General features: G+C 41.2%; 1 protein-coding gene across 9 annotated transcripts in view; it reads right to left on the bottom strand.

The window, feature by feature from the left end:
- RAD18 (RAD18 E3 ubiquitin protein ligase) overlaps positions 1-13,180 on the bottom strand; it is a 155,271-nt gene that overhangs the window by 47,502 nt on the left and 94,589 nt on the right. For 5 of the 9 annotated variants that reach the window (XM_032784211.2, XM_032784214.2, XM_032784212.2 and 2 more), the window contains exon 12: positions 1,380-1,442. The exons of 1 other annotated variant lie outside the window; for it this stretch is intronic. In XM_032784211.2, coding sequence (XP_032640102.1) covers positions 1,380-1,442 — 63 coding nt within the window. Of the gene's footprint in view, positions 1-1,353; positions 1,443-13,180 lie in introns of those variants that run through there. 3 more of the 9 variants (XM_032784219.2, XM_032784218.2, XM_032784221.2) reach the window with 2 other exon arrangements.

The raw sequence follows: 13,180 nt of genomic DNA, 5'->3' as shown, positions 1-13,180 counted from the left end.
TCAACAGGGCCGGCGGATCCCTTGGAGTACCCTCCATGGACTCCATTTTGAGATACACTGTTCTAGACAATGGAAACAGCAGCAGGGAAAATCATGAGGAAAATGTTACAATGCAGACTACTGCACTGGAAAATATGTACAACTGAATATTTTATGCTAGTCTCAGTAAATCACTTTTAGGTGCTGTCAGAAATTAGGCTTATGAACATTCTTCTTCTAATCACCACCCATTTCTCTTCTAACCAAGGGCTGTTCTACACTAAATTTCTAATGATTACTTATTTGATACGTTTCTACTGATTAACATTCCCATTGATTTCTGGCACGATTATTATCAAGGCCTTGTCAGTATTTCCATTATAAACTGTTATTTATCCAGTACAGCACCATACTTTAATGAGTAAATAATATACACACTTTTCAGAGTTCCAAATTTCATTTCAGTTATGGACTATGAGGTTTATGAAGAGCTGCATCAATCTACTGAACACATGTTCTTGGGATAATTTCCCCAATAAACTATTCTAAGGACTTCCTTAAAAAAATTACTTCACAATTAAGTCGGATATGATTCCTCTAATATCACCCTCTTATGTCCAACTACTGCAGCTGGTATGATATTCAAGCAGGGATTCCAGCACCAGCAGAGGGACCTTACATGCAAAATTAGTTCAGTCCTCTAGGCATACTGGATTTTTCAGATATACTAACTAGTCCAATCATATGACTTAAAAAAAATGTCACAGTCTCACATGACGAACTGCAGTATTGTTGCAGAATCCTTCCAAATTTTGGTTTCTGTTCCCTCTTTTGAGGATTTTAGAAACTTACTGGGGATAGGGCATAGGACTGGGACTCTGAACACCTCGGTTCTATATCTAGCTCTGCCACTGTTGTACGATCTTGGACAAAACCATCTATCACTCTGTGCCTTTATTTCTCCTTCCACCCTTTGTGTGTCCTGATCAATTTACACTGTAAGCTTTTGGGGCATGGGCTGTTTCTCACTATATATTTATCCAATGCCTAGTGCAATTAAGCCTGATCTCAGATGGGACCACTAGACACTACCATAACACAAATAATTAAAGTTATTTTCTGTTCTAAAAAATGGTGAGTTTTTAAATGCAGAGGAGTGGGGACTTCTCCTTCCACACAAAAGAAATCCAAAATGAATACTTGAAATAAAGTGTGCTTGATTTGTAAAATTTATGATGCATGATCTTCCAACATTTGTAACTTCATCGTGGCAGCCTTAACTACAAGTTTTCTCTTACGTGTTTATTTAAACCAAGCCTTTTTATTTATGTAGAGGAAACAATTAAATGGCCTACAGTAGTCTCAACCAATTACCTCATTCATCCATGTACTGTACTCACTTATCTGATGACTCTGAAACCATCTCAACTTCTTGCAGATCTCTCAAAATATCTGAACTGGAGCTGAAAGGATAATATAAAAAAACCTTTTAGATTATATATGCAATCCTTGACAATTATCCAGAACTGGACTTCCAATAATAAATTCATTCTCATGGAATTTCTTATAGCTCCCAGATTCTCAGGGTGATTCTTAGCTTATCGAGGCTCCAGCATAGGTTAGTGAGGTTAAAGGACCACACACCAGCTGAGCATAGCCAGAATGCAGTAAGTTCTGGCCACTTCCCCTTCCCAAACCAGAGCTCAGAGTGTGCGCAGGGAGGAAGAATCAGTCATGCTGGTGGAATTCTCAGCTGGCCAGATACAACTGCTTTCCCTCCTTTTTGCACCAATCACGTAGTACAAGGGGGAGGGGCGCATATTAGCATAGAGAAATTGGCCCTTTAGTTGCCATTTAGATTAGCACCAATGAAATAAAGACTCAAATGTATTATGTGAGCACCACCATGGAGGCAGTTAAACATGACAGCCACAAGATTAACGAGTTTAAAGGAGATGAGAATAGTAATCCTTGTTTGTTTACAGTGTCCATCATGCATGAACAGTTTGACTAGGCAGATTTTAATATAAAGAGATTGTATCAAGTTTCTTTTCAAAGATATTTTCCTGTCAATTTTTCTGTCAAACCTTTGATAGCAGAACAGCAGAATGTCCATTTCTTTACAAAATGTATCACCTCTGTTGAAGAACGACAAATTAAGTATAAAAATCCTAATCATATTGAATTTCCAGTTTCCAAACAATAAACCAATGTACTGTCAATTTGGCTTAACTCCACTCCTTGTCCACCTTGCACAATCATTTCACAGGATTTTTTCAAGTGTAGGGAACCTGTTCATGTTATTGTGAACAAACTCTCCAAGCACTAAAATCATGTAACGTCATTAAAGAGAAAAACTTTTTTTTAAAAAATAATTTTAATATATTGGATCAAAAACATGAAAAGGTATGAATCATTTAAGCACAAATAAGAGAAAAATGAAAAAAATCCCTGTTCAAACTAACAGATGATAAATGTCAGTTTCTTATGAACAATTTAATCACATCATGGTCACTGGTGGAGCAAAAACGTGCTGCTTTTGTGGAGCATCACAAATTTTACCACCTAATGAATCCCATCTGAACCTCATCTTTCCAATCTCCAACTGATTCCTTCATTCCCAACATTCATATTGCTACTGCATCTGCTCCTTCTGGACAAACAAATAATCTACTTTATATTTCCTCCTGCCTGCCAACTGTTGTTCCAACATCTCCTCTGGCTCAGTTTCCCACTCTCTCCAAGTTTCCCAGTGCACCTAATCTAAGTCAGCTCTCCCGCTACCTTCTACAACCTCTCACAATCCACACAGCACAAGGATGGAATCTTAATGAGACAGAGTGCCATATTTTAAAAAAATAATTTAAGAATGACTGTGTCAGTGTGTGGCCTGTATATGTGGCTGGGAATCGGTGTCAGAAGTTCCTAAATCCCAGTGCAATGCTTAATATACTAGGCAACACAGTCAGTGCTTGAATCAAACATGTAAATCATTTTCCAACTTTCCTTTTAAAAATTACAATTAAAGGCAAGAGACATGTACATAAATTTAGGATCTGTTTATCCATTACCAGTTCTCTTCTTCTTGCTTATTACCCAGATGAAAGTACAATCCTTGATTGCAAAGATTACAATTAGTTGCTGTAGAGATAATTGTGAAATCACTAAAAGGATTAGGATTTCAGAGGAGAAATAAACTACCGAAATCAGATTAAGTGCTATAGAACAGTGAGACTTTTTATGCAAATGTGCCTGCAGTGTTACGGTAGAAAGCTTGGGATATTATCTCACACATTTTGTGTGTCTGTGCAAATGTGCTCAGTCATAATGATGAAAAGGAAAGATAAAAAGCAGAACCAATGAAGGAATACGGACAAAATGATTTCAAAGCAGAATGGGTTTTCAAAGTTTCCTACAAAGCATTGGAGTTTTTCCGATGACTCCTTTGGAGCATTTATGAACCACTGAATAAAGCATCGGTAATTAACAAATATTTTAAAACATATAGACTACCATAATCTGAAATTAAGAGCAGTGATTGTGGTTATAGGTAAATATCTTTCTGGTGCACCAATTCTGGGCCGTAGGGCTTGGCACAAGAGGGCCCCACAGGGGCCAACGAGAAGGAATTCTGTTTCTCTCGCAGGATGCAGAATAGAAGACCTGCTCCATGACTGCCTGGGATCTCCACTTGAGTTGCATCTGGCTTATGAATGGACACCTGCCTGGTGGGCTCAGTAACTCTCAGGATCAAGCTTCAGCATTCGAAACAAGCTCCAAAGGCTGTTGTGTATGCGCAAATGTATACAATAATTAACATGGCTACATAAACATAAACCACGCAGCTGATAGCACTGAATGAAAGACTCTTCCCTTCCCGAAACAAACAAATGGCTGACACCCCTCCAATTCCATCCTTCCCACAAGCGGGAAAGTTAAGAGGAGAGGAATGATTTAACGTGACCTATGTAGAACTCACTTGTGTTATTCACATTCAGCAAAGCACTTAAGCACAAGCTTAACTGTAAGCATGAGCAATCCCATAAATTCTAAATGTGGCTACTCATGCTTAAACACTGCTGAATCAGGTATTGAAACATCAGCCCTGTCACAGAGCACTAGCATACTGTACCAGCTACGAGCTGCAGAAACAAATGGACTGTGATTTTTATCATTAATTCAACTCTCGGGGGCTGGGGAGGAAATAATTGGTTTGTTACTGTGCAATAATTCAACTAATCTGAGAAATTTAACTAAAGTATATAGTCATTTCACTATGCATAGATAATTTAAGGATCTCAGATCACTCTGGGTATGTGGAATCTTAAATGTCGTAAATGTCCAGACACAACAGAGCTCATTAAGAATGGAGTAGCAGGCCTGCCTAGTGGTCTAATGAGAGTGAATTCTGTTGTCACGGAAGGGACCACCGTCTGAGTGCACACCCTGGAAAAAAATATCCCATGTTATTCTTGAGATGCCTTCTCTGACCAAGGCAGAAGCAGCCCTGGCAGGCTGCTGCAACCAATAATTAAGAAAGCACTTAGTTGGAATGGATTTGATATACAGTACACTCCCATTTATCTGAATGGCCTTGTGGACACCCAAAACTTTTGGATAACTGGATGTTCAGATAAACCCACTAATAACACCTTAAGTAGCCTCTTTGCACCTGTTAGAATTCAATGTTTTTTTAAGTTGATTAGCACTACAGGTGCTTAGCAGATAATTAGCTGGTGATTAATATAGGGGTACATGAGGGACACACTGTGAATCTGGATAATTAAGACTTTCGGATAAAGGCAATTCAGATAAACAGGAGAATACTATATACACACTAATCTTAAAACAATGCTACACTGTTGACTTCAGTAGAGCTACTGTAGTTGTGCACTGGTTTAAAGTGATAACCAGCACACATCCTATACAGGTGAGCTGAAGTGTAATGAGATGCAGACACAATTAAAGAAAAAGAAAAAGAAAAAAAACCTGGAGTCGTCCTTGTGGCACCTTAGACTAGAGTGACCAGATGACAAAAATGAAATATCAGGATGCTGGGCGGAGGGAGGGAAAAAAAAAAAAAAAAAGCCAGAGCGCCCCACACACACACCCCGCCGCCAAGTGGCAGTGGCACAGCCCCGCTTCCACCCAACTCTCAGCTCTGACCCCTGATACACCCCAAGCTCTCCCCTTCCCCTTGCTGTGCAGCCGAGCTGCACTCTCGGCCCCTCCTGCAGCTCCCAGACCAGCCGCTCCCAGGTTCCATCGCACCGGCCCCCCAGTAGAGGCTGCTCTGCTCCACCCCGGAGCCCCAGGCAGCCCCTTTCTGGCTGAGGGGAGCTCAGGGACCCACCCGGGCAGGGGGTGAACCAGATAGCTGGGCTGGCCCCTCCCACCAGGAGCATGTCCTTCCCATGCTTCTCTCCACCCCCCACCTGAGCCCTGACCGCTCTGCACTGCCCCTGGCCCCGCTGCCCTGGGGGCTAGACGGTTGGAGCAGCCTCCACACTGCGCTCCCGGCCCCTGCCCATGTGTAAAGCTAGGAGGGAGGAGGAATGCCCTGTGGTTGGGGAAGAGCTGAGCCCAGGGCAGGGATTTGGGGAGGGATCCAATGGGGGAAGGATGGGGTGAAGTTGGAGTGCGGGGGTGAGAGCCCTTCTGGGCTCTGTCTGTGAGCCGGAGTGGAGGGGAAAATTGCTTGTTTGTCCAGTGTCTGCACCAAACATCGGTCAGGACGTGGGACAAACAAGCAAATATCGGGACAGTCCCAATAAAAATCAGGACGTCTGGTCACCCTACCTTAGAGACTAACAAATGTATTTGGTCATAAGTGTTTGTGGGCTAAAACCCACTTCGTCAGATGCATGGGGAGAAAAATACAGTAGGCAGGTATATATACTGCATCACATGAAAAGATGGGAGTTGCCTTACCAAGCGGGATGTCAGTGCTAACGAGGCCAATTCAATCAGGGTGGATGTTGCTCATTTCCAACAGTTGACAAGAAGGTGTGAGTATCAACAGATGGAAGATTATTTTGTAGTGACCCAGCCACTCCCAGTCTTTATTCAGGCCTAATTTGATGGTGTCAAGTTTGCAAATTAATTCCAGTTCTGCAGTTTCTTGCTGAAGTCTGTTTTTGAAGTTTTGTTGTTGAAGAATGGCCACTTTTAAGTCTGTTATTGAGTGTCAAGGGAGATTGAAGGGCTCTTGAATGTTACAATTCTTAATGTCTGAATTGTGTACATTTATTCTTTTGCATAGCGACTGTCCAATTTGGCCAATGTACATAACAGAGGGTCATTGCTGGCACATGATGCCATATGTCACATTAGCCCCATCATCAGTAATATATGTTCACCTGCACACCTACCACATCTACCGGACAGTAGGCTACCCCTCTGAAACCAGATATAATGAATGCTCACAGACTTTGGGTGCACAGTGAGGCACATGGCCAAACAACAGGTTTCTGCGTATCTAGTATTATTGATGTTGTGAAGTGCATTTTTGCTTTAAACCAAGGTTATGCCATGATAGAAAATCAACAGCTGATTAAAGAGAGAACATTTTTAATATAAAGGACACAGAAAAATTGTTCTTATTTCAAAATAACATTAGTTTTCACTGATAGAAAGTTTATTTCCAGGAAAAGAGAACAGCAGCAGAGGTGGCTGGACTGTTGTGTATTTCACATGTTGAGACTAAAGGCTACAAATTCTTTATTTTCAACGTACTCTTCAAATCTCTACCATGTTGTCTTCTAATCACATTACCACTACATTACCATCTAGCTGATCACTTGTGAACATAACCCCACTATGATTTCAACAAAAGAAAATGGAAATAAGGTTGTGGAACAAATTTGGCTGCCAACACATTGTTCATGCCTCCTATTTTTAGGCTGCCTTGTCTATTTAGACGGTAAGATCTCAGTGTCTCTAATTCTACAAAACCAACAAGGAGTCCAGTGGCACCTTAAAGACTAACAGATTTATTTGGGCATAAGCTTTCGTGAGTAAAAAACTTCACTTCTTCAGATGCATCTTTTTTCTCATCTGAGGAGGTGACATTTTTTACCCACGAAAGCTTATGCCCAAATAAATCTGTTAGTCTTTAAGGTGACACCAGACTCCTTGTTGGTTTTGTGGATACAGACTAACAAGGCTACCTCCGATACTCTATAATTCTAGTATATAGCACAAAAGGATCCTGTACTTGGCTGGCCCATTGGCACTGCCATAATGAACATGATTAATAAGAGCAATTTTAAATGGTAAATAGAGTCCAAAATATGGAGTAGAGATTATCTCTATGTTTTTCCTTCTTTAATTGGCAAAGTAAATTATCCAATAATTAATAGCTACATAAGTGCTAGGTATTTATTATTAATTATGTACAAGCTTTGTACCAATACTAAATACTCACATGGCACAAATTTTGCCAACTAAATGCCTTCTTTCATCATGCCTGTTTTTAAAAATGACAAACCTAGTGCACTGTCATTATAACACAAGGATAGTAAAACATTTTTGACAGCTGGAAGACTGAGAACTTCTAGAATACATTTGGGAGCAGATACAGAACTCAGTGGTTTATGCCTCAGGTCAGTTAAAAGTTAATTATTCTACAAATGAAACATGATTGACCTCTGGGGAAAGATATAAACTTGATTTATAGAGCAGACACACAACTGGTTTCACATAGCTGTACTGTCATCACCTCACTGGGATCCACTCTCCCAATGACGTCTCCATACAGAACAGTATGTGGAAGAGGAACATAAAAATCTGTCAAGGGTTTACAACAAAAGAGATAAAAGCAGTTAAATCTGTCTGATTATCTTTCCTACTGATTAACTATCAACTCAAAGATGACAAAAGTCATGGTCCAGCTTCAACTGAGAAGTACTGCAACCACTCCAGGTGCATCCATCAATGATGTACCATTCAAGCTCACTGGCAAATTTTGTTACCTACACAGTTTTGTTTCACATGATGCAATGACTGATGACAACATTATGAAATGCATTGGGGCAGCCAGAGGTGCCTTCAGAAAACTTCAGCATTGTGTTTGAAACAAACGGTGTCAGAACCGAAAACAAAAATTGATGTTACCATATTGTTGTCATACCACACTCCTCTATGGCTGAGATACATGGACTATTTATCAATGCCACATAAAATACTTGGACTAATTGAACATACAATGTCTATGGTAGTTAATGGGTATTAAATAGCAAGATTTGATTCCAAACACTTGAGTTCTTGAGTGCCAAAACATCATAAGCTGTGACACTTTTACAGTGAGAGCACAGCTGAGATGGTGCGCTGATGCGGTCTGCATGTCCAACAATAACATGCTAAAGGCTGTCTTCTATGGAGAATTGCACATCGGAACTTATTTTAGGAGCAGGCCAAGAAATCAATACAAAGACATTCTTCTGAAGGTAAACCTGCAATCTTGCAATGTTGACCTGAACACCTGGGAGCTCCCAGTTCATAAAAAGGCCTCTGTGTTTTGGACTGGAAGATTTCAAGAGTGCACAGACTGCTGCAATCAAGGAGAGATGTGCAAGGCATAAAAGCTAAAAGCAGTGTACATTCATCTACAATTCTTTTCACCCGTGGCACTTGTGGACAGGGTTGCAGGTCCAAAATTGGTCCTTGATCTCATCGCAGGATCTACAATAAGTGACTGTAGCTCATCTGTGCAATTCAACAAGAGACTCGATCGTATCTTTTTTTTTTTGTTTAACCCGAGTGTCCCTTTGACCAGACATTTTGTTTAGAGGTTAGTAGAACTGTTGGTATCTGGTAAACGTTATGTTTTCTAAATGAAAAGGGGCCTCCTATATTCGCTTCTTAAGTTGGCAGACAAAAGCCCCAGTTCAGCAAAGTACTTCAGCACATGCTTAAGTGCTTTGCTAAATCTGTACATTGGAGCCTCATCTAAAGCACAAAAAGTTAGTGCCAAGACTCCAACTGACTTTAATAGGCTTTGGATGAGGCCTTAATACCAGGGATCAGAAGCTCAGAACTTTAAATTGGTCCTGCTACACTGACTCCAATGAAGCTGCATTGATTTATACCATTGGTTTTCAACATTTTTTCCATTCGTGGACCCCTCAAAAATTTCAAATGGAGGAGTGGACCCCTTTGGAAATCTTAGCTATAGCATACGGACACCAGGGGTTCACAGACCAGAGGCTGAAAACCACTGATTTATATGAACTGAAGATCTCAGACTCATAGACTCGTAGGTCAGAAGGGACCAATATGATCATCTAGTCTGACCTCCTGCACAAAGCAGGCCTACCCATACACTTTTATAACAACCCCTAACACGACTGAGTTATTGAAGTCCTCAAAATTGTGGTTTGAAGACCTCAAGCTGCAGAGAATCCACCAGCAAGCAACCCATGCCCCACGCTGCAGAGGAAGGCGAAAAACCTCCAGGGCCCCTGCCAATCCGCCCTGGAGGAAAATTCCTTCCCGACCCCAAATATGGCGATCAGCTAAACCCTGAGCATGTGGGCAAGACTCACCAGCCAGCACCCAGGAAAGAATTCTCTGCAGTAACTCAGATCCCATCCCATCCAACATCCCCTCACAGACCATTGAGCAGACTTATCTGCTGATAATCCAAGATCAATTGCCCAAATTAAACTATCCCATCATATCATCCCCTCCATATACTTATCAAGCTTAGTCTTAAAGCCAGATAAGTCTTTTGCCCCCACTACTTCCCTCTAAGTCTATTCACTCTCTTCAGCAAGAGTTTCAAAGTAAGTTGTCATATTTCATTACACACCTTAATAGCTTAGCCTATTGGTTAGCCACTTCAGCAAACATTAGATACAGAAGTACACACAAGTGCAACTGCTGTCACCATTAATGGGTGCCTCCTTCACATCGAGAGATTTTATAGAGTAGCTTTTTGTTTGTTTGTAAGCTCCTGCTTTCTGCCTTGCAGCTGCTCCTGGGAGCCTCCTGCTCACTGTGCAAGGGAGGGAGGGGGAAGAGTGGTGCTAATGTCAGGGTATCCACCTTCCCCCGCTCCTGCTCCCTGTTCTTGAAACCCATCTCCACAGAGCAAAGCAGACACAGAACAGGGCTCAGGACAGAAGGAGCCTCCTGGCAGCAGCTGCTGTCTCAACTCGTTCAACTCGTATTTAGAGTGGGGTCAGCATACTTAAAGGGGCAATATGCATCTGTCTCTCTCGCCCTCCCTCTCACACAGGTGCGTATCTCTCTCACACACACAGTGTGTCTCTCTGTCTCCCTCTGCCATCGTGTCTCCCCTCCCTCCATTCCTGCTCTCTTGTGTGAGGCTACATTAACAACATGTTAACCCTTGAGGGCTCAGCCAAGTGCTAGTTCATCATTTAGCAGTAAGGCATTCTCTGGGAAATATCCCATCCTCTTCCAGCCTCTGACTCCATCACCTCAAAAAATATACTTTTATCAGGTGAAAAAATATTTCCCTGGAACCTAACCCCCTCATTTACATTATTTTTTATGGGGAAATTGGATTCGCTTAACATCGTTGTGCTTCAAGTAGCATTTTTCAGGAACATAACTACAACTTTAAGTGAGGAGTTACTGTACCATACCTACTAATACAGAACACAGCAGTTCATGAAAGCTATATACATGACTTCATTTAATGCTGTTGGAAAAATTATCCTTTAAAACGCATGCATTTTTGTAGTTTTGTTCATTTGGCATTTTATATTTTGTTCTTTGGGTGGGTTTAGCAATTGATGAAAAAAAGACTGAACATGTTTGGATTTCCGTCATACTCTACAGTTACGTACTTTATTAAAAATCTTTGGACATATATCAAGTGCCCTTTACTCTCATTTCCTCAATTAAAAACATGAGTATACATATCTAGTATAGCAGCAGATCAGTTCTAGTTAAACTAATAATGTACCAATTTCTATCATTGATACACCATGGTCGTATTAAAAGAAAAAAAATCAAGGACTAGTATTAAACATTTAGTTAAAAACACATTTTTATGAACTAACAATATAGGGGTAATTAAATTACCTAGAGTACAGTGCTTCATTACAAAAAGATAAAAAAAAAGAAACCATACATTCTTCTAAACTTTGAGGGTTTTTTGCTCAAAAATCCTTCTCTCTATTACTCTCCTATAAATATTTAACATGCAGGTTTGGACTTTGAAATGCACTCCACTGACTATTGCCAGATGATATTCTGATATCAAAAGAAATGCAATACTCACAAAAATCATGGTCTTGCACAAAATATGCAATGATATTTAAATCAAAGAGCTAAATTATTCTTTTTTCTTAAAGACCTGCTCCATTTATTCTTATCTGATTATACATCTCTACCTCGATATAACGCTGTCCTCAGGAGCCAAAAAATCTTACCGCTTTATAGATGAAACCACGTTATATCAAACTTGATTTGATCCACTGGAGTGTGCAGCCTCGCCCCCCCTGGAGCGCTGCTTTACCGTGTTATATCAAAATTCGTGTTATATCGGGGTAGGTGGTGTATATTAACCCTATAGTTTCAAGAATGAAACGGGATACTTTAATTGTATGCTAACTACATTACCATACTATTACATTCCACCATACCTTACCACCACCTTACACTGAGGGACACAGGGGTATAAAGAATCTTGCCTTGCATCTTCCTTCAAATGTGATTAAGAGTTTTTTTTTAATTCATATGAAGCATGAATAAACAGTAACAAGAGGTATAAATCATGGTCTAGCACAGTTTTCCTAACATTGTACCTCCCTAAACCCCAGGTATCAAACAGAAAATGCTACACTATGTTGAATTTAATACAATGCATGTATTCTGGTAAATAAGACTTCAAATGTCAATAGCCTTTTTGACTTTAAAAATATACCTTTGGGGCAGCCAGTTAAGCTGACAGTATATACAGTAAATACAGAGGTGACTATTCAAAAAAATGCCTGTTTTCCCTAAAATGAATCCAGGTGCTCCTTCCCAATATTTACTATAGGAAATACCTTGAGTACTACAAACACTGAAGCTGCCCAAATGTAAATATTTATTTAGGGCTAGATCAGGGATGGGCAAACTACAGCTCACAGGCTGCGTCTGGCCCATCAGGTGTTTTAATCTAGCCCTCAAGCTCCAGCTGTGGAGCGGGGTCAGGTGCTTGCCCGTTCCATGCATGTTGTGGCTCCATATGGCTCCCGGAAACAGTGGCATGTCCCTCCCTCCCCGGCTCCTACATGTAGGGGCAGCCAGAGGGCTCCACACACTGCCTCCATCCCCAAGTGCTGTTCTTACAACTCCTATTGGCCAGGCCCAGAGCCACCTGGCCAGTGCCACGCAGGAGCCGGAGGGGGGACATGTCACTGCTTCCAGGAACTGCTTAAGGTAAGCATCACCCAGAGCCTGCGTCCCAGACCACCTCCTGTGCCCAACCCCCTGCCCCAGCCCTGATCCCCCTCCCGCCCTCCAAACCCCTTGGTCCCAGCCCAAAGCACCTTCTTGGACCCCAAACCCCTCATTCCCAGCCCCACCCCAGAGCCCACACCCACAGCTGGAGCCCTCACCACCCCCAACACCCTGCCCCAGCAAAGAGCCCCTTCCACACCTTTAACTCCTCATTTCTGGCCCCACCCCAGAGCCTGCATCCCCAGCCAGAACCCTCCTCCTCCCCCCTCACATCATAAACAGATAGCTAAGTGTTAATATCTCTTTCACCTGGAAAGGGTTAACAAACACCACCTGACCAGAGGACCAATCAGGAAACAAGATACTTTAAAATCTCAAGGGAGGGAAGCCTTTGTTTGTGGTTTTTGGATTTTGCGTTGTTCTCTCTAGGCTCTGAGAGTGACCACACATACCTACAGGCTCTCTAATCTTCTGTTCCAATTTTGTAAGTACAAAGGTAGAAAGACAGTTTAGTCTTTTTAATTGTTTTCTGTATTGCAACTGTGTATCTGGCTGGTAGAGTTTTAATGTGTATTTGGGTGAAAGTATTTTAAATTGTATTTCTGCTGGAGAAAGCTTTCTTTCTATTGTCTAATAGCTGAAAAACCCTGTAATATTTACCATCTAGATTAGAGATAACTTACTTTTTTTTCTTTTTTATTAAAAGTTTTGCTTTTTAAGACCTGTTTGATTTTTTCCCTAGTTGAGGCTCAAGGGGATTGAGTCTGTACTTAACAGGGAA

This window comes from Chelonoidis abingdonii, chromosome 17 (assembly GCF_003597395.2).
Source record: "Chelonoidis abingdonii isolate Lonesome George chromosome 17, CheloAbing_2.0, whole genome shotgun sequence".
In the NCBI taxonomy this organism is placed as follows: Eukaryota; Metazoa; Chordata; order Testudines; family Testudinidae; genus Chelonoidis; species Chelonoidis abingdonii.
Note: the sequence above shows the minus strand (reverse complement) of the source record. Positions and strands in the feature narration are given on the sequence as shown.